The 19,289-nt window shown below is 40.8% G+C and overlaps 1 protein-coding gene across 3 annotated transcripts in view; it reads left to right on the forward strand.

Annotated features, from left to right (window-relative positions):
- The window catches only part of PRKAR1B (protein kinase cAMP-dependent type I regulatory subunit beta), a 358,697-nt gene extending 344,050 nt beyond the window's left edge, over positions 1-14,647 (forward strand). For all 3 annotated transcript variants that reach the window (XM_073636848.1, XM_073636847.1, XM_073636849.1), the window contains one exon: positions 9,201-14,647. In XM_073636848.1, coding sequence (XP_073492949.1) covers positions 9,201-9,373 — 173 coding nt within the window. In that variant the 3' untranslated portion in view covers positions 9,374-14,647. The remainder of the gene's footprint in view (positions 1-9,200) is intronic.
- Positions 14,648-19,289: the final 4,642 nt, after the last annotated feature.

Consider the following 19,289-nt stretch of genomic DNA (forward strand, 5'->3'; position numbering starts at 1 on the left):
AATTATAATTAATTTTACCCTCTAGAAATGTTTTGTTAAGTTCTTTTGACAGGTGTCTGTTTGGATTTTACTAGTCTGTCAAAACTCCTCACACCAATATGAACGTCACATATAGCATGTACCGCTGGGACACTAGTAGACCCGACCATGTGTCCTGTTCTCTTTCTTAGCCAGTTGGGATGCTTTTCATCATTACCCTTGCCAAAATTTATTAAACAAAAAAATATAAATGAACAAAGATACTCCTCTACTCTTTTGTGGTTGATCCGCTTCTTGCAGTGTCTGGTGTGGTCTCATCCCTCAAGCTTCTTTACAATGACCCAGTCACCTGGTTGGGAAGAATGTAAACTGGTTATTGTGTCAGGGTCCAGGATGGACTCGTGAACCCTGTGGTGGACCTTTTGAAGTTCATGTTACAGTGATTGCACCCACCCCATCAGCTGAGAATGTAGGTGACAGCTAATGAGGAAAGTACAACTCTGGTTTTGGTTGACCTTCAAACAAACCTCATATGACAATAACCCAGACATCGGGACTGTGGTCACTGCATAACCTGTGCGTGGCTTACAATCTGGGGTGTAATACCTGGAACCAGTGACAAAAAGGTTCTTAGCATCTGGGATGGGAGCCTCTTTCACCAGACTGCTGCTTGCTGATTCAAATTCCATCAAAGAAAGACAGACAGTCTTGGCACAAACTTGGTTAGAATTACAAAGGTTAGTATTGTTGGTTTGAAAATGTGTCATTCTCACCACTCTCATCCCCCCTTTTCTTCCCTCCTCATTACAAACTGGAGGAAGACATGCAGAGTTTAGAATGGTGCAGAATAAAACAGTGAAATAGCCTATGATACTTTTACCTTCTTATACACCTGTACACACACTTCCAGAAACTCTTTGGACCTGAAAAGATACTTATAAACAAAAGTTATTACTCTATCCTTCAAAGAATGGTAAACAATACAACATTCATGTACATTGGTAAATTGTCACTGACATTCCACAAAACCAACAATAACTAAACCCTCTGTAAATCTTACTTTCACGTTTTTTTTTCCTTAAATACAACAGCCGCGACACGCAAGAGGGCTGTCATGGGAGGTTCAAACATCTTGTTACCACATACAAACAATGAAACAAAGACAAACATTTAGATACAAATGTGGGGGAGACATTTCATAGTTCCCAAAAACGAAAAAATAAAAAAATAAAAACGACCAGACGGAATGCTGCCTTCTCTCTTTTAGCGATAGAAAAAGAATACAATTTGAAAAGCACGAGAGCATTTCAAAATCTTTGCATGGACCAGCCACACAAAGGTCAAAAACAGGCCTGTGTATTTTTAATCACACAAATGTCTACTACGCATCCCTCAACTCACTCAACATTACAGATTTCTGAAGCCGCAGTCGCGCAACATCAACTCCAGAGGGATACCCAAAATAGTATCCTTGGACCACCTATGTCAATCTTTCTGGGGTTTAATGGCCTTTTCCTCAGAACTCAGATTTCATGTATTATGTAGCTGTCTGACTGGGGTGCATGGACGACCTATTGCCCATGACGATTCAAATCGCTTTTTTTGGCGAACTCTGCGTCCAGAGAACCCTGCGCTTTATTTTCGGAGCGATTATGGTTTGCGCCTTTATCACCATAATCGACCCCCACATTCCGATTATTATACACGGCCTGAGCGGGGCTGTTAGCGTACTACTCCTCACGTTTATGCTAATACAATCGCGAACTGGAATTCCGACTATTATACACGGCCCGACCAGTCTCACGATATACAGTCCTCTAAACGTGTTCGTCCGACAACTACAAAAACACCATGAAATCCTCCGCTATTCAAAACAAAAACAAACTTATGGCTTCTGTCTGTACCTAGATATTACAACAATAACTTGGATGCCTCCTGTTTGCTCTCTACCCAAAACTGTATTACAGTATGAACCTTAATTTAATTTAAAAATAAAAATGATTTCGTCCTTCCAAACACAAGTCAAAAGACCCCAAGCCCCTCCCACCAACTTCCTGTTGCACACCTGAGTAGGAAGAGGGAGGGGGAGGGGAAGCCTCAAATAGCTTCATATTTTTTTCTATCGAGACATTAGAAATCTTCACTAGAAACATAAACTTCTTTAAAACAACTGGAATAAAAACCTAAATGATTCTACTGGAAATTAAATTCAGTACAAAACCAGAGATATTTCGCTGGAGACTAAAATCAGCATAAACAAAAAGGCAGTTGCAGCAATCGAAAATCGGTCCACGGCAAAATGGTGAATGAAACCAGGACTACAGAAAAATGGCCGACATTAACAAATGACAAGAGACAAAGTTACATAAAACATCTTAAACAATACACGCTTGTCGCAAATACAACACAATATTTGACTCAGAGTTAGAACTCCCCCCATGTTATTACCTAGAAACCAGAGACCCCCACAGGGTGTAAACAGCTCCTATTGTGATGTCCCAACAATGCATGGGCACTTGGATATGCGACAGGCATTTTAACTTAAAACCAATATTCAATACAGAAAACGCAATAGTTTCCTTGAAAAGTATGTAAACAGTACAAAAATAGAATTCACAAAATGGTGCCTAGAAGCCAGATTGTAGCTTAAAGCACATGGCTTTGCACACACAAAGGAATACACAATGGAGCTTCCCCTATAGGAAGTCTCACATGTCTTCAAAATGGCCGCCGATGCACATGGTGACCACAACAAAAGCCAGACCACAACAAAATGGCACATTTTCCCGCCAAAACTGACCAAGATGGATAAAAATTTCAAAGTTCACACACAAAGGAAAAGAAAATGGCTGACCGTAGTCACATGGTAGACAACAACAACAAGAGAACAAAAGGAAGTAGCAGACAAAAACCATTTTTCTGCCTAAACCAAAAATGTCTCCCCAAAAACTTACACATTTGAGATACTAAATGAACGCTTAGACAAACATTTAAAAGTGTTAAAGTTACAAAAAGCACAACTTAGGAACACATGCTATCCAATGAAACAACCAAGCCACATAACCCACAATTACACGGCTGTAACATACACTCAAACTCAGTTCACAGCTTTCACAGGAACCAAAACATTGAAAGATACAGACAGTGAATGCTTGCAATGTCTGTTCAGAACATTATAGTTCCCTTCCCCCAGGGCGTAGCCCCTTTCAATACAAAAACAACAATGCCTGCCCCTTCACTAAACTCATCTTTACAAACAGGTTCAGCTACTTACAAAACTACTCCACAGTGTCCACACACACATTGCAGGCTGCAAATAATATCAATTCATACATTTCTATTTCAAACATCTGCATTATAAACTTGTTACACAGCATCAGGCACACACACACACAGGCACAGTCTCCTTACACAAAGATTCGAAATACAAATCGCACACAGGCACACACACACACAGGCACACACACACACACACACACAGGCACACACCAGACATACGATCAAACTTCCAGCATTATTTCAAAAGACGAAAAATTTGTTCTTTTTGCGAAGCAGACCCTCCCCAGCACATCTTAATGATCCGATTCTGAAGGAGGTTCTGTTCACTCCTACCTGGCTCGCCATGCTGTTAGCGAAATTTGGTTGTACACAAAGCACACAGCCAAATCTCCTGTTTCTAATCATAATAACAATTTCGTCTAAATGATATAATACCATCTCACCTTTTGATCGTATCCATCCTCTGGTGTGTGCCCCATCCAACCAACTAGACAAAAAATTACATCCTCCTCGTTCAAGTTCCAAAAACACACTGCTAGCCAGCCTCCCTTAGCTGTCTGCGTGAGCCACTTTATTAGCATATCAATAGGAGGTCCCAAAAGCTCGAGGGTTCCGCCTCCAACAGCCAAACACCTCTTCAAAGCTTGTGACCTCACAGGATGTGAGTGACCATATAAGGATTTAACAGCAGAACACAAAACAACCAATTACTACAGGACATGATACAATATACTAAATGACGATGACTAAAGTTCCTCGTGCATGGATGAGAGATTATCTGCAGGTGTAGGTCATGGCACCCCAAACATGTTGATCAGGCACACCAGGGGTGACAAGAGCAAAACACCTCTAAACCGATAATGTCTTTGCAGAGTGAACGCATCCCCACCAGACGATCGTTCTGTGCATTGCACAGGGGCCCTTTTGCTGGCGGACATGTCCTCTCTCCGCAAACACCTCCCTCCAAACACCAGGAAGTTTTCCACTACCTAACAGGTCTCAGCCAGCATCGATCTGCCCCAGTCAGTTCTTTAGAATGGGCTGTGGTTGATCAGACACACTGGGAGACTTATGACAACACATTAATATAAAATTTTCCACAACAGGTGATAGAAGGGATTGAGATAAAAATAGGAGGGGGGGCAGAAGAATAAGGAACAAGGAGGGTAAAGAAGGGAAGGGAAAAGAAGAGAAAGGGAAAAGGCAGAGGGAAGGAGAAGGAAGGGGGAAGGGAGAAACAGAGGGAGGAAAGAACAGAGGGAAGAGGGGGAGGGGGAAAGAGAGAAGGGGGGGGAGGGAAAGGGAGCATGGGGGAAGGGTGGGACGGAAAGGAGGGGAAAAATGGACAAGACGTGGGGGGGGGGAAGGGGGGGGGGGGAGGGACAGAGGGAAGGGGAGACAGAGAAGAGAAGGGGGGGAAAGTGGCAATGGGGAGGGGGCTGACAGGAAGGAGAAAGAAAATAGAAAAAAAAAAAAAAAAGTAGAAAAAAAGAGGAATAGTATACCAAATTCACCCAAGGCGTCCAGTGGTAAAAAAAAAATATATATATATATATATATATATATATATATATATATATATATATATATATATATATATATATATATGTATTACATATATATATACAATATTACGAACAAGTAAATAGAGGTGTAAGCACTCACCACATAGTTGGCCAATCAATAATAATGCATGGGCTGTCTGTATCAGGATATCGTATGTAAATGGTAGACAATTGAGGGTGGTCCTAGAAAGAAACAAGAGATGAATAATCAAGTTTGGGGGTGCAATAAAGCAGGACCAGGTACAATGGGTAGAACCCTCAGAAGACAAGCAAGTCTGTAATGTACAAAGGATAAGGGATCAATTCTCAATGGGTCGGCAGCTGATAGGAGTGAAAGGAAGAAGAACAAGGGAGAGAAAGAAATAGGGGGTGAAGAGAGATAGATACCAGAAACTGACAGAAGTGTGTAGATAAGAGAGAGAAACAACACATAGATTAGGGAGAACAATAGTGCACAAAGAACAGCAGAGGAAGGTATGGGGATGGTAGGGACTTATCCCTCCACCCTGGACAGATCCCAGCAAACCTGCAGATTTGCAGATTGAGAAGTACAAAAGGAGAGGGGCATGACAGAATTGACCATCAGACTTACCAACCTTGAGAGACAATGATCCAAGGGGGCAGCCCAGCATGAACCGTCCGATCAGGCTAAGAGAGCGGTCCCGAATGGGGCCGCTAAATGAGCTCCCCAACCCGGAAGTCAGACGCGCACCGCTGTTGGCGGCGTCTGATGTTACCGGGTCTGTTTACCCGCACTGCGCAGGTGCACGGGTACCGTGCTACTGCGCAAGCGCGTGCTGCCGTCAAAAGGATCGAAATGATCCAAGACTATGCAGTGCAAGCAGGTGAAACCTGCCAGGGTAAACACATGTCCGCCGGGGGGAGAGAGAACAAGGGATGCCACAAAAACCAGAACCGCTGAGGGGAGAAGAGCGAGTCTTCTGAACAGCAATAGTATACAAAAATGATAAAATAAACATAACACAAAAGCTACACAATACCCTATCTTTCTTTGCCTAGATTTCCATTCATTTCACCCGGGTGAGCACTCCCCTTACCCCCCTTGTTCACTCGTATTTAATTTTGATTACTCATTTAAACAGAACCTGTCCACAATCCCCCGTGTCCGCCGTGGGGGGATTTGTATGGGGTCCCAATTTCCCATTGAACCCGTCTGAGCTGGTGAGCCAGTCTTCTATTTTGTTACTATTTTTGTATTGTGTTTATTATTCTCCTTGCTGTGTATTTTTTATCTTTGTCTAAACTAAAGTTTATCAATTTTAGACCTATCCCTCCTGAAGAAGCGGTTCTAACCGCGAAACCGGTTGAGGAAACAATCTTATATACCCCTCTGTACAAGAAACCTTACGGTTTTACCCGTTAATGTTTATGTCAAGTGTGGTGTATTTAATTTGTTTTAGTATGCTATGTATGTACTATTTTGTAAAAATGGCTTGTAATTATTAAAGTTTATATATTTTTATATTTTTTCTTACTTTCATGTCATTAACAAATGCCGAGATAGTCCCAACCTCTAATTCATAGGGTGTATGAGTGGCTAGGCAAGTGGCAGCAGCTGCCTCCACGCCTCCACCTCTATATCATTAAAAACTAGCAAACACTTGCACATGCATTGACGCTCACTAAAGAGCATAGGTGTAAATGGGCCCTAAACGTAAAAAAGCAGAAAAAGACTCCACGGGCAAGGTTTACTAAGGCCCCTTTCACACTAGTACGACTTGTCCAACGATTTGGGACTGCAAAGTAACATGACAAATCGTTCCCCATGATTTCCAATGACAACCAATCATATTAGTACGACTTCAAGTCCCCGCCCCATGCCAATAAAAGTAGTGGCGCACCCAGCATTAGAGTGAGAGAGTCAACATCAGAAGAAGAACAGAGGGAGAAGGCAGCGGAGAAGACCCAGCAAAAGACCCACCAAAGGAGCGAGAAGATAGCGAAGACCTGGCAGAAGACAGCGGACAGTGGGAGAAGAACCGGAGAGGGTTAGAAGACATCAGCTGAGGGGGCAGAAGAGCCGGAGAGGGGAGAAGAAGTCAGGAGGGGCTAGGAGGGGAGCTACCTAATAAATTACTTTAAAAACGTGTGTACTGTGTTTTATTTTTGACACTTTTTTAGGTGAATGGGCAGGGGTACAGTGGACCCAATACTCATTCACAGGTGGGGGGCAGGGATCTGGGGCCCCCTTGTTAAAGGGGGCTTCCAGATTCCAATAAGCCCCCCACTTGCAGACCCAGACATCCAACGGCCATTGTTATCAGGAAGAGGCCCTTGTCCTCATCAACATGGGGACAAGATGCTTTGGGGTGGGGGGGTGCAGAGCCCCCCTGCCCCAAAGTACCCACCCCCCATGTTGAGGGCATGCAGCCTGGTATGGTTCAGGAGGGGGGGTGCTAGCCCATCCTCACCCCCTTTCCTGACCTGCCGGGCTGTGTGCTCGGATAAGGGTCTGGTATGGATTTTGGAGGGCCCCCACGCCATTTTTTTTTGGCGTGGGGGTTCCCCTTAAAATCCATGCCTGACTGAAGGACCTGGTATGTTCTTGGAGGGGGAACCCATTTTGTTTTTTTTTACATTGTGCGTGGAGTTCCCCCTAAAGATTCATACCAGACAGTGCCTGTATTGTTGTGAATCAAAGTCGGATCCCTGTTCCTTGAAGTCGGACTTCAAGTCGCAGGGCAAGGTTGGATCCACAGTCGTACGACCGTCTTGTCAAAATCGCGGCAAAATCACGCAACTTTGATGTCGCACAAATAGTGAAAGGGGCCTAAGGCTGCATTCACACCTGAGCGTTTCAAAGTCGCGCATTTTGACTGCATTTTTATCGTGATTTTGATGCGTTTTTACCACATTTTTCCCCCAATTTTGTTTAGGTGACCAATGTAAAAGGCAGAAAAACACCTGTAATCTGCCCCAAAGAAGCTCATGTTCTTTTTTGAGCTTAGGGCGTTTTTCAGGCATTTTGCTTCAGGTGACAAAACACTCAGATGTTAACAGGTGCCATTGAAATGAATGGGATTTTGCTTGTTGGGCATTTTTCAGGCGTATTTTCGGGCATTTTACGAGCGTTTTATGAGCTGAAAATGCTCAGGTGTGAATGCAGCCTAAAAATCGCTCGGTTTTGCTGCGTTCTTTTTGCGATTTTTTTGCCGCAATTTAAGGAATGCCTGTGTAACTCGCATCAAAGTAGTGCAGGGACTACTTTGAAGTCGTACTAATATGAATGGTTGTCATTGCAAATCATGGGGAATGACTTGTCATGTGACTTTGCAGTCCCAAATCGTAGGACACATTGTACAAGTGTGAAAGGGGCCTAAAGGATAGTATTTAATGCTGGTGCATTGATCCTGTGCAAACAAGCAATTTGTTTATTGTGGAAATATATAGATGATTATGCAGGCTACAGCAAACATATGTCTATATGTGCCAAAATTACCAACAGGTGTCGTTTGCTATGAAATGTATGCTCTTAAATAAGAAGTTTCATTTCAAAGCAACTCTGTTGCTATCCAAAAATGTTTGAACTAAGCCACATGTATAATGTCCTACTAGGGCCCATGTTGCTGAACTGCTCTCTGATGTTGAGAAATCTTCTGCTAAAGTTGGAAGGGAAACCAACACTTTCAGGAGTGTCAATCTCTGGGGCCCCGCACAGTTGCCATTGGTTCCTCCCTTTGACTTCCACCCATTACCACATGCAACAGTGGCTTGGAGGTCAGCAAGAAAAACCAGTGTGAACATCACATGTCTGATGAAGGGGTCCTGCTTGACACCAGCACATTGCACCTGCACTAACTGTGGTGTGATTTCTTTAATAAAGATATGGATTATATTATATGGATCCATGACATGCTGGTGATATATATTCACCCTTTTCTAGTGTGAACTGTGGAGGACCACAGAGATCTAATGTGAACTGTGGGAGAGCACAGAGATCGACACTTCTGAAAGTGTTGGTTTGCCTATGGACTTCAGCAAAGGATTTTTCGGGATTGAAACAAAGTTCGGTACTCTGGGCAGTAGGAAAGGTAAGTATGTACAATCTTCTTTTGCAGGTAACCTTGGTTTAAATTATTTTGTATAGCAACAGGGTATAATCATCTCAGACAGTACCTAATTTTACTTGAGAAATTAGGACAGTACATGTGGTAGTTCACAACTTGACTTAGGAAATAACTGGGAAATTGTTCAGCTGGATCTCAAAAAGGGTAGTTGTAGGCAAAGTTTGAACTTAAAGTCACAGTAAACAGACAGCTTTTACTGGATCAACATTATAGCCCTCTCTAAAATACAAGAATGCTTTTCTTTAACATATTTTTCTAGCAGCTCATAGCTTTCATTTTTTATTTCTAGGTGAGATAGCCTTGTTGTTGAACCGGCCCAGGGCAGCCACAGTAATTGCACGGGGCCCACTGAAGTGTGTGAAACTGGACCGCCCACGCTTTGAACGAGTCCTGGGACCGTGCTCAGAAATCTTAAAGAGGAACATTCAGAGATACAACAGCTTCATCAGTCTGACCGTTTAATATATTCCACTAAGAAAATACCATCCATGTGTTAACGTGTGCACTCTAAATTTGACCTGTGCAGTTCCATAGCTTTATAAAGAAAGGAAATTGTGCATTTCAATGTGAATTTTATATGGTCATGTCTGCTGCATCAGACTTCAACTTTAAGTTAGGTTGTATTATGATACAAAATGATGGCACTTTGATGGGGTGTGTATTGTCCCCAAAGATTTGTGTAACTTATCGATTATTACATTTGTAATTTTACCAAAATTATTACAAAAAGAAATGCAGGGAAATAATAGTTTGCATCAAAACCTATACTGAAGCAGTTCCATGGTGTTTTGCAAAAATATGTTTCATAAGGTATAGGGATATTCAGTATACAGTATATGTATATCTTGCAGCCATTAAAGTAGAACTATAGGCAAAACATTTGTTTTCATTTTGGATAGAGTAAGGAAGGGTTGTAACCTCTGTTAATTTTTTTTTACCATCTGTGTCCCATTGCAGGGATTTCCCTTTACTTCCTGTCCCATAGCCAAACAGGAAGTGAGAGGAAATACCTGCAAATTAACGGAATGTCTTGGGAACCCCCAGGTCAACAGAACTAGTGTTCCCATTGGAAGATTTCCCATCTATTACTTTTCTGGGGACAACCCAAAATTTGGGATTTTCTTTTATGTTTACTTTGATAATGGTAAACAGTACAAATAGAGAGGGTAAATCTCCTTAACGGGGGCACAGACTGCACTCTATCCAAAACTAATAAAAATGTTTTGCCTTTAGGTATACTTTAAGTGAATACAATCCTGCCAACAAGTATGCCCACTTTACCTTTATAGCTATAGAAATAATATTAAGGCCACTGTGTGATTTTTTTTAAGCATCACCTAAATAATTATTTTGTTTTGTTGTTCCAGAGCATAATGGGAAAATGATTTGGGCTCTCATGTATCTAGGACAGGGGTGATTAACCAGAAACTTTGCATACCCAACTCCTCTGTAGGCTGCAGATTATGATATTTCTGTCATTAGCAATAAAGCTGGTTGTAAAAGATGCTGCATCGGCAGTATCAAGCATGGCAGCAGTAATGTGTACAATGCAAAAGTCCCTTTTTTCTGTCCATTCACACTGATTTAGAAAAGAGAAGAAACATAACTATTAAAGTAGAACTATAGGCAAAACTTTTTTTTTTTGTTTTTTTTTTTTTGGATAGCGTAGGGGAGGGTTATAACCCCTGTCAGTTTTTTTGTAATCTTTGACCCATTAGGGAGATTTCCTACCACTTCCTGTCCCATATCCAAAATAGGAAGTGAGAAGAAATCCCTGAAAATTAAAGGAAATCTCTTGGGACCCACATCTCACCAAAACTAGTGTTTAGATTTACCCTCCATTACTGTTATGGGGGCAACCCAAAATTTGGGATTTTCTTTTACTTTCACTTTTAATGATAATGGTAAACAAGACAAATAGGGTGAATATCCCTAACTGGGGCAGAGGTAGCAATAAAAAGCTGACAGGTATTCTAATCCATCTCCACTCTGTCCAAAGCTAAAAAGAAAAAAAAAAAAAAGTTTTGCCCTTAGTTATACTTTAGTAATGTAGCAAAGCTATACCAGTTGGACCTCACAGCTATAGATCAGCCCCTTCACTATTTTGTTTATTATGTATTTTCTGTTTAAGAGTATGCACATCATTTGTCTAGGTGGGACCACAGTTATATGAATGTACAATAAGTTTAGTTTTCGTTTTGTTTTTGTGCTCTCTACTTTTTATGCTTCTGTTCAAGGTACAGATGCAGTTTTCATTCAGTTCACATTGAAAACCCATCCAATTGGCACCTGCCATTGTAATGTGGATCTGTATCAAGGTCACTCATTTACAGGTAGAACATAGTAAAGGAGGTAAATTGTCACAGAGATACGTGACTACAGTTAAAAACATTTCCCTTCCAGGGCTTCATCTATAAGTGGAAAAGGAAAGGATTGAGCCCAGCATTGGACATTTTTAATGAACACATGTGACTTTTATTATTACTATTATGCCAATTTGTGTTCTTTTATTAACAAAATGCTGTTTATGGGCCCTGAAAAGTTTGCAGATTGAAGCTTACTTGGGCATTAAAAAATCTGGCACCAACCATTGCATTATGTAGAGTAGTATGTTGAGGATCTGGGTAGCTGTTTTGGCTATATCATTTTTTAAGCTATGAACATAAACTTTATGCAGTTCTGATACATAGAGCCTGTGTTGATGGGCTTTTGTTTGTATCAGAACTGCTTCTCTATCTATACAAATCTATGGGAATGCAAAAACAGCTTGAAGCAGGTCTAATGCACCTGCACTGTATTCTGATCTCAAATTTTAAATCTCAGATCTGATGTAAAAATCAAATTGCCTTTGCTCGTTGACTAAAGCCCAAAGATTGTTGATACAAGCCCTTATGGACCTTGACCTGTACACCCCCAGGCAAGATTAATCAAGATTAATATTTTTATTTTGCAGACAGGCTCATTTACCTGTAGTGTCTTGGTATTGGATACCCCAGTGTGAAAATTTGCCTTTGTATGTCACTGATTCATAGAAACAAATAGAGATTACACCAGAGTTTGTATGACACACTTGCCAGGTGGAGAAGTTTCTGGGTTGGGACAGAAGATGATACATCTTCCCACCAAGGTCCTCAAGAATATGGCAAGTAGCAGAACCACCTTACATGCACTTAAAATTGAACAATGCGCTTTGCTATGACTTACCATTGCATTTCCAGAGTCATTATTAAGGATGTCTACATGAAAAAATATAAAGAAAATCAAGAAATGTACAATCTTGGTCAATGAATACATAAATATGTATAATACCAGCTTACCCTCATGTTATCAGTTCTGATGACAAAACTTTTTTTCTAATATGGACAAGCTCCATAATGACAAAGAGTTTGGCGCACTGCTGTCAGTGCTCCACATTTTATGATGTGCTCTTTGTTTAAGTGTACAGGCTGCTTTAAAACCAGGTTTTGTAACTGACAACTTCTAGGTGTGGTCCTTTGTGTATTTAAGTGTCAAAAGTAGGTGGCCCTTTGCAGACCCATCAAGTAGTGCTTTTGTATACATTTTATAATGTCTGTACTCTATAATCAGCTATCACAGCTTTTTGTACATCGGCTTGGCTGCAATCAGACGTCCGGGTCAAATTTTGCTGTCACTTTGTGAGGCAAAACCCCCAGTGGGCAATATTATACATTCCTTACTTAGCTCATATAATGGCACATCAAGGTTACTTCAGATTTCATGTTAAACTTTAAGTCTTGTGCTGTTAGTTCTACTAACCAGAGGAAGATATCGGGGTTGATTTGCTAAAACTGTAAAGTGCAAACTCTGGTGCAGCTCGGCATAAAACCAATCAGCTTCTAGGTTTTTTTGTCAAAGCTTAATTGAACAAGCTGAAGTTAGAAGCTGATTGGCTACCATGCACAGCTGCACCAGATTCTCCAGTTATAGTAAATCAACCCCATAATCTTATTGAAAAAAGTTTTTTATTTTTACGTGCTAATTCTCAAGTTCACTATTAACCAATCATGATGTATTGAATTCAGACCAATACAATTTGTAATATTTACTAGCTTCTGATTCATAGTATTGATTCACTTAGAAGTTAGAATTCATTATTGAACAAGGCCGATAGTAAGCCTGTGGATTTCAACACTGTATCTGTTAAGCTAGCCATATACAACATTCTAGTAGAATTTCCTTTAACATTTTTATTATAATAATAATAATTCAATTTTTTTAAAATTAGTAGGGTCAAATCAATGGTTGTTTATGACCAAACTGGTGAGAAAATTTGAAGGCGTAGGATCAATTTTTTTTTTCTCAAACAGCCAAATTTCTAACAGCGTATGAAGTTTTAATTTGGGAAAGTCCATCCGTTTCAAAATTGAATGTTAAGAGTAAACAAACTTTTTAAGTCAAATCATTGGATGTACTTATAATTTTCATGTAGACGTTTGTACAAACAATCCTACAAATATCCACTTGAAAATCTATTAGTGTATGGCCAGCTTTAAACAATTGGCTTGCCTGCAAGGAAAACAAATAATACCTGTCCTATTGCCCGCACGCCAGATGTTTGTTCTCTAAAAGAGCTAAGCCTACTGAAGAATCATCAGTATCTGACATACTTACAGGTGTTAGATGCCTGGTTCCCTGCTACATGCTGTGGTTCCTTCTGCCAGCTCCTGGGTATCTTGTAGTTCTGTAGGGACCAGCAGATGGAGCCATAGGGCTCATAGGGGGACCAGACTTTCAATGTTTTAAATGTTCTTCAGCAAGCTTGACTCTTAAAAGGAACCTAGATCAGAAAGGATGGGCAAGGGTTTAATTCTTTTCTTTGCAGGCAATATTAAAATAGCGTCAGAGTCACTTTAAGCTGGACGTACATAGTAACATGTGTCAGAACAACCAATATTACCATCAAACATCCTATTGTATTTACCTACCTTTTTCGGGGGGGGGGAGTAATAAAATAATAAAATGTAATGAATGCACACTGCAATGGTTGCTTTGCCTGCAGTTCCTTCCTTATGTTTCCCTGGAACATAACTTCACATAAAGGATGGTGTAGACGCAAATAGAAGGCTTACCCTACTGTCTTTATAGACGTTACCCTGGGTTGCAAAAAAAAAAAAAGCTAAAGGATTAAGTAAACAAAGAATTTAATGTTAGGGTCTATGTCAGTGGGCTTTTAACTACATTGGATGGATTTTGCACACCAATACTTGTCTATGGGCATGCAAAACCAACTTGAAGCAGGTCTCATGCAGGTCAGAGGGAGTTCAACTGCAGGTAAATTAATTCTGACTGAGCTCAAAAGCATCTCAAACTGATGCTATTGACACACACAAAGTTAATTGAAACAGGTTGTCAAGTATATTTTCTCCTCCCTTCTATACAGTTTTTCTATTACATACTTTTAGCATTTTAACAATGCATTTGATAAATACTTTCATTACAATACTGTCCTGTCTACAATCATATGTAGGTCTTGTAAAATTGGTCCATCTAAAACTAATGGGTAAAGCTGGGCTTAGCTGGAACAGGTACAATAATGGAGTAAGGAGGGTGCCTTAACTAAATTCATCGATTATACTGGGACATAGGGGTTTTGTCAGACAAACTGCCTGAAAATGAAATTACCCAAAACACACCAGGTTTGCAAACTGTATTGCCTTTTTGCTTTTGCTCAAGACAGTTCTATATTTGACAATAAACATTTACTCTGCAATGTCATATGAGTGTTTGTCCTTTGTCTTATATGTACGTTTCTCCTTCAGGTCACATGAAAAATTGTCATTGTCACTAAAGCTGGCCATACATGGTACGCTGGCTGAACGAAAAATACTAAATCATACTCCTGCCATGGCCCTATTAGGTATTAATGTTGATATTTATAATATACAGAACGATCATGGCTCATATATTAACAGCGGCAAGGCTTACTATAACCAGTTTATGGAAATCCACTGAAGCACCCAATCTTTCAAATGTAATCTCTAGATTAAACACTCAAGCTCAATTCGAATGAATGCTAGCATATAAAAATTACTCCACTACTACCTTTAAAAATAAATGGAAAGCCTGGCTATCTCATCCTAGAGCTTATAAATACCTAAACGAATGTAACCTTTAACAGTACTGATGAGTTTGATATAACTGTCCTTATTATATGAGATTTATATGTAGCTCATTATTTATCACTAAGTTCCTTGATCCTTGTTGATAATATTAAATTGTTGGTCAACCCCTCCTTACAGTTTGATCCCACCCAGGGTATGCGGGGTCTGACTAACAATTAGATAACAATACTTATTGTTCTTTCTTCTGTTGTACATTGTTTTGTTCTTTCTCACAATATGTGTCGAACAAGTATTAGGATCAATCCTTTAAAGTAATGTCTAATATTGTCAATATCTGTTATGATACCTTTCATTAAAAATTAAAATGTTATAGTTAAAAAAAAAAATGCTAATTGAATTCCACCATCCACACAATCGTGGTGAATGGGGGAATCTTCCCTGCTGCACTTTTGTATTCTGACTCCGCTGTCAGAACGCATAGATCAGTGCTGCAGCCACTGATCAAATGTTTTTTTCCAACAGGTCCGTTCAACAGAAGACGATCATTAGATCAACTTCTACTGAGCAGCAATGGCCACTTGTGGTTGAAATTTCTCTGCTTCCTGCTGAACCGGACAGCAGAGAAATTTCAATCCATTTATGGCCACCTTAACCTGTTTTTTAAATGAAAATCATAAACCTCACAGAGATGATGCAGATGTTAGTGCACAGTGCTCTGATCCTGCCACATAAGAGCATCAGTTGCATTTTTGAGGGGAAGACCCTTCATCTCACTGCAGAAGTGGATCTCTTTGATTGGTTTCTCTTGATTGCTTTGAGCAAGGGGCTGAGCTTGCCAAAATGCGTAACCATACCACTTGGATGTGCTGATATCATCCCTTCCACCTCCAAATGCAACCAAGCTAGCCGAGGACCTCAGGAAGTGGGAAGCACCATGATAGCTTGCTCTCCAAGCACAGCAGCGATCTTTTCCATCTACCATCCAGCCACTTCTAACCAAGCTCTGCTGATACCAGCCACCTACCTGCTGACCTCTGCATCCACCAGCCACTCGCCTACCGATCTCTGCATATCTCAGAGGGCTACATTCACACACTGATCCTGAACTTATTATTAATATAGGTTACACTTAGATGGTGTGCCCCCTTTCCTTTCTTTTATTTGCATATGTGTATTAGGCTAGCTCAGGGCCTATCCAGGGGAGCTGCTGCCAACACCATGCATGACTTTTTATTTTTTTTCCCTAGGAACCCAGTTGCACCATTATTTCCTATTTAATATAACCAGAAATGTTTGAATATTTTTGGCATTTGAATATCACACAACTAACATGGATGAATGTATAGATTAAAAATACCTGCTTTTATAACCACCAAGTTTAGGCTCCCACTGGCAACAGGCATTAGTCAGTTGACTTATTTTTAATGGACTTTTCATACCAGTAAAGTTCATACCAAGCTGGCCAGTTGTTGGCTTTGATTGAACAGAAAGCCTTCTCTTCAGTAGAGATCACTTAAACCATGCTCTTTAATCCAGCCAGTGTTACATATTACTTAAATCGGTAGTAAACCGCAGCCTTTAAAAAAATTAAAATCCCCTGCAAGGCAATGGCATAATGTGCTAGTATGCATCGCATACTAGCACATTATGAAATACTTAACTTAGAACAAAACCCTCACTGCTGACAGGGCTTCCATCTACCGGGCTCGCTGGCTCCAGTCTTTTGAATGGCTGAGCCTCGATGAACTGCATGAGCATGGAAATGACGGGTTATGGCACAGAGCTCTGAATGGATGGCACGGGTATGCACATGCGCCGGTGACGTCACCAACTGCATCTAGTGTAAATATCTCCTAAACACTACAAGTTTAAGAGATATTCAGTGCGACTGCACAGTTATGTGGTTAACCTACAGCTTATGGGATTAAGGATACAACTAATACAGTAATCACTGCTGATAATGGGTCAGTAAAGAAGCCGTGGAGTCATGATGCCATGAAATTACTGTAGGTTGCACTCTTGGATGGATGCGTGGATGGATGAATAAGCACCTCCATGCAAAATACATGTATCATAAACGCAGTCATCAAATTAATGTACATATAGTGCTCAGTCCTGAATATAAGTGTCATATGCTAGTTGAACTCTTGAATGAATGCATGGATGGATGGATGAGCAACTGCATGCAAAATGCATGCATAAAAACCACACTCATCAGATGAATATATATAATTCTTAGTCCTGGTGTATGGACATAAATATCCTATGCCAATCTGTCATACATGAGGAGAGAAGCAGATGCCATATCATAGTAGGCGATAACAACATCAGTGTGCAGTATCAGATGTCTGGAGCTACTGCATGCAATGTGTGATGCCGTGACCAATTGCCAGATGCTAGAACTCTCACCTGGGAGACACATTTTTACCACCCCCCAGCCACTCCCCCTTTAGCTGCAAAGGCAGTGGCTGAGGATGTACACATGCTACGGCAGTGCACCTGGTTGGGAGGCACTAGTGTGGGGTTTAATGGGTGAAAGTGGGCGGTTAAAAGGCGATACAATGCCTCCTCACCACCTGTCAAATGCTGTCTAAAGAACAATCCAAATGCAGATCATTCTAGAGAGACCAAAGCAAGCGCGAAAGAGCCCTAAAAGGCAGCATCCTTTTGGACACCATGTGTAGGCATTCTACATAGACACTAAATAACTCTTGGCATGCTTCTGTTACTTCTGCAACTGGCTGAAATAAATTAAACAAGAACAATCAACTACCCACCTAAAATAACTGAACAGGAATTTATGATATAACCTTAGTATTATTATCTGAAATAGGTTCACTTCTTCTCCTTGTTTTGTTTGAGTGCACCTGTCAAGCTAAGGCCGCATACACACGGGCGGACTTTTCAACCAGACTTTTGACGGACTTCCGAGGGACTTTTTAACGACCGGACTAAAATAAGGAAGTTGATAGCCAGTAGCCAATAGCTGCCCTAGCGTCGGTTTTTGTCCGTCGGACTAGCATACAGACGAGCGGATTTATGGGTCCGGCAGAGTTACGACGTAAAGATTTGAAGCATGTTCCAAATCTAAAGTCCGTCAGATTTGCGACTGGAAAAGTCAGCTGAAGGTCCGGTGAAGCCCACACACGATCGTATTGTCTGCCGGATTTGGTCCGTCGGACAAGTCCGGTCGAAAAGTCCGACCGTGTGTACGCTGCATAAGTGTTGGTTTCTCGTGGCTTAAGAGGCAATCAAGAATACGTCATGTAGCAATGATGACTCAGCAGCTTCTATCGCATAGAAATTAGTTACAGTTGTAACTGCAGAAAAATCTGTGAAGTTTGCAGGCCAGTGCCCGTTCGCTATCTACTGTATGTATAATGACTATACACAGATGTAAACCCAAGAACATGTAGTAGAGGGGGAGGCCCTCTGTTCTTCAACTCTAGCCCACTACTGTTCTTTAGTAGTTATCTTCCATGGTATAGAAACGTATCAATTGTATGTTTATCAAATGGAAAAAAATGTCTATGACAGACTCTTTGGTTGTTTATAGCTTCCTGATTTGTCAGGTGCTCTTGAGTATAGCAGATTGAGATAAATGAGTGCATATTTGGCAGGTACATTTTGCTGAACTCTGTTTATAATATGATAAGTGGTCTGGTGTGTTCCAGATACAGGTTTAACTTGGGTGGTCTATAACCAAGTGAGCGTGGCTTGACTTTCACTGGTAGTGCAGCGGGCCATATATAAACAAACTAAACGCTATGGTTTAGTTTGAAAAGTCAAGATATGTAGAGAGAGAGGAATATTACAGAAAGTCATCTAGTAGAACACACTACATATTTAGAGTAACACTGCTAGCACTTTGCTCTGTGTTTAGGTGTGTATGTATACTACTGTACAAAATGACCCAAGATCCTCCCTAGATATTTCAAATAGAAGTGAAACTAATAGTTGTGATATGTAAATTATTATAGTTTAACGGTAGTCTTTGAAATGTTTTTTAGATTTACAGACAAGGTTACTTTCATTCCGAACAGCGGGGAATCTGTGAGCTGATTGGAGCAGAGTGGTGCGGATAACTGGTCTGTGTCCACTGAATTAATGCAGAGCGGACATGGACAGACCCTGCTCTGCTCCATGGGCAGCCAGGTATAAGCGCACCACCTGCCGACCTGTGCTGTGATTGGACACAGCAGGAGTTTGGCAGCAAATTTCAGCCAATGATTTTGTATGAAACCTGCTGATCGACTGTGCCCAATCACACATAAAGTCATAAAATCAGGCGCATG

The sequence above is a fragment of the Aquarana catesbeiana genome, linkage group LG06 (genome assembly GCF_042186555.1).
Source record: "Aquarana catesbeiana isolate 2022-GZ linkage group LG06, ASM4218655v1, whole genome shotgun sequence".
Classification (NCBI taxonomy): Eukaryota; Metazoa; Chordata; class Amphibia; order Anura; family Ranidae; genus Aquarana; species Aquarana catesbeiana.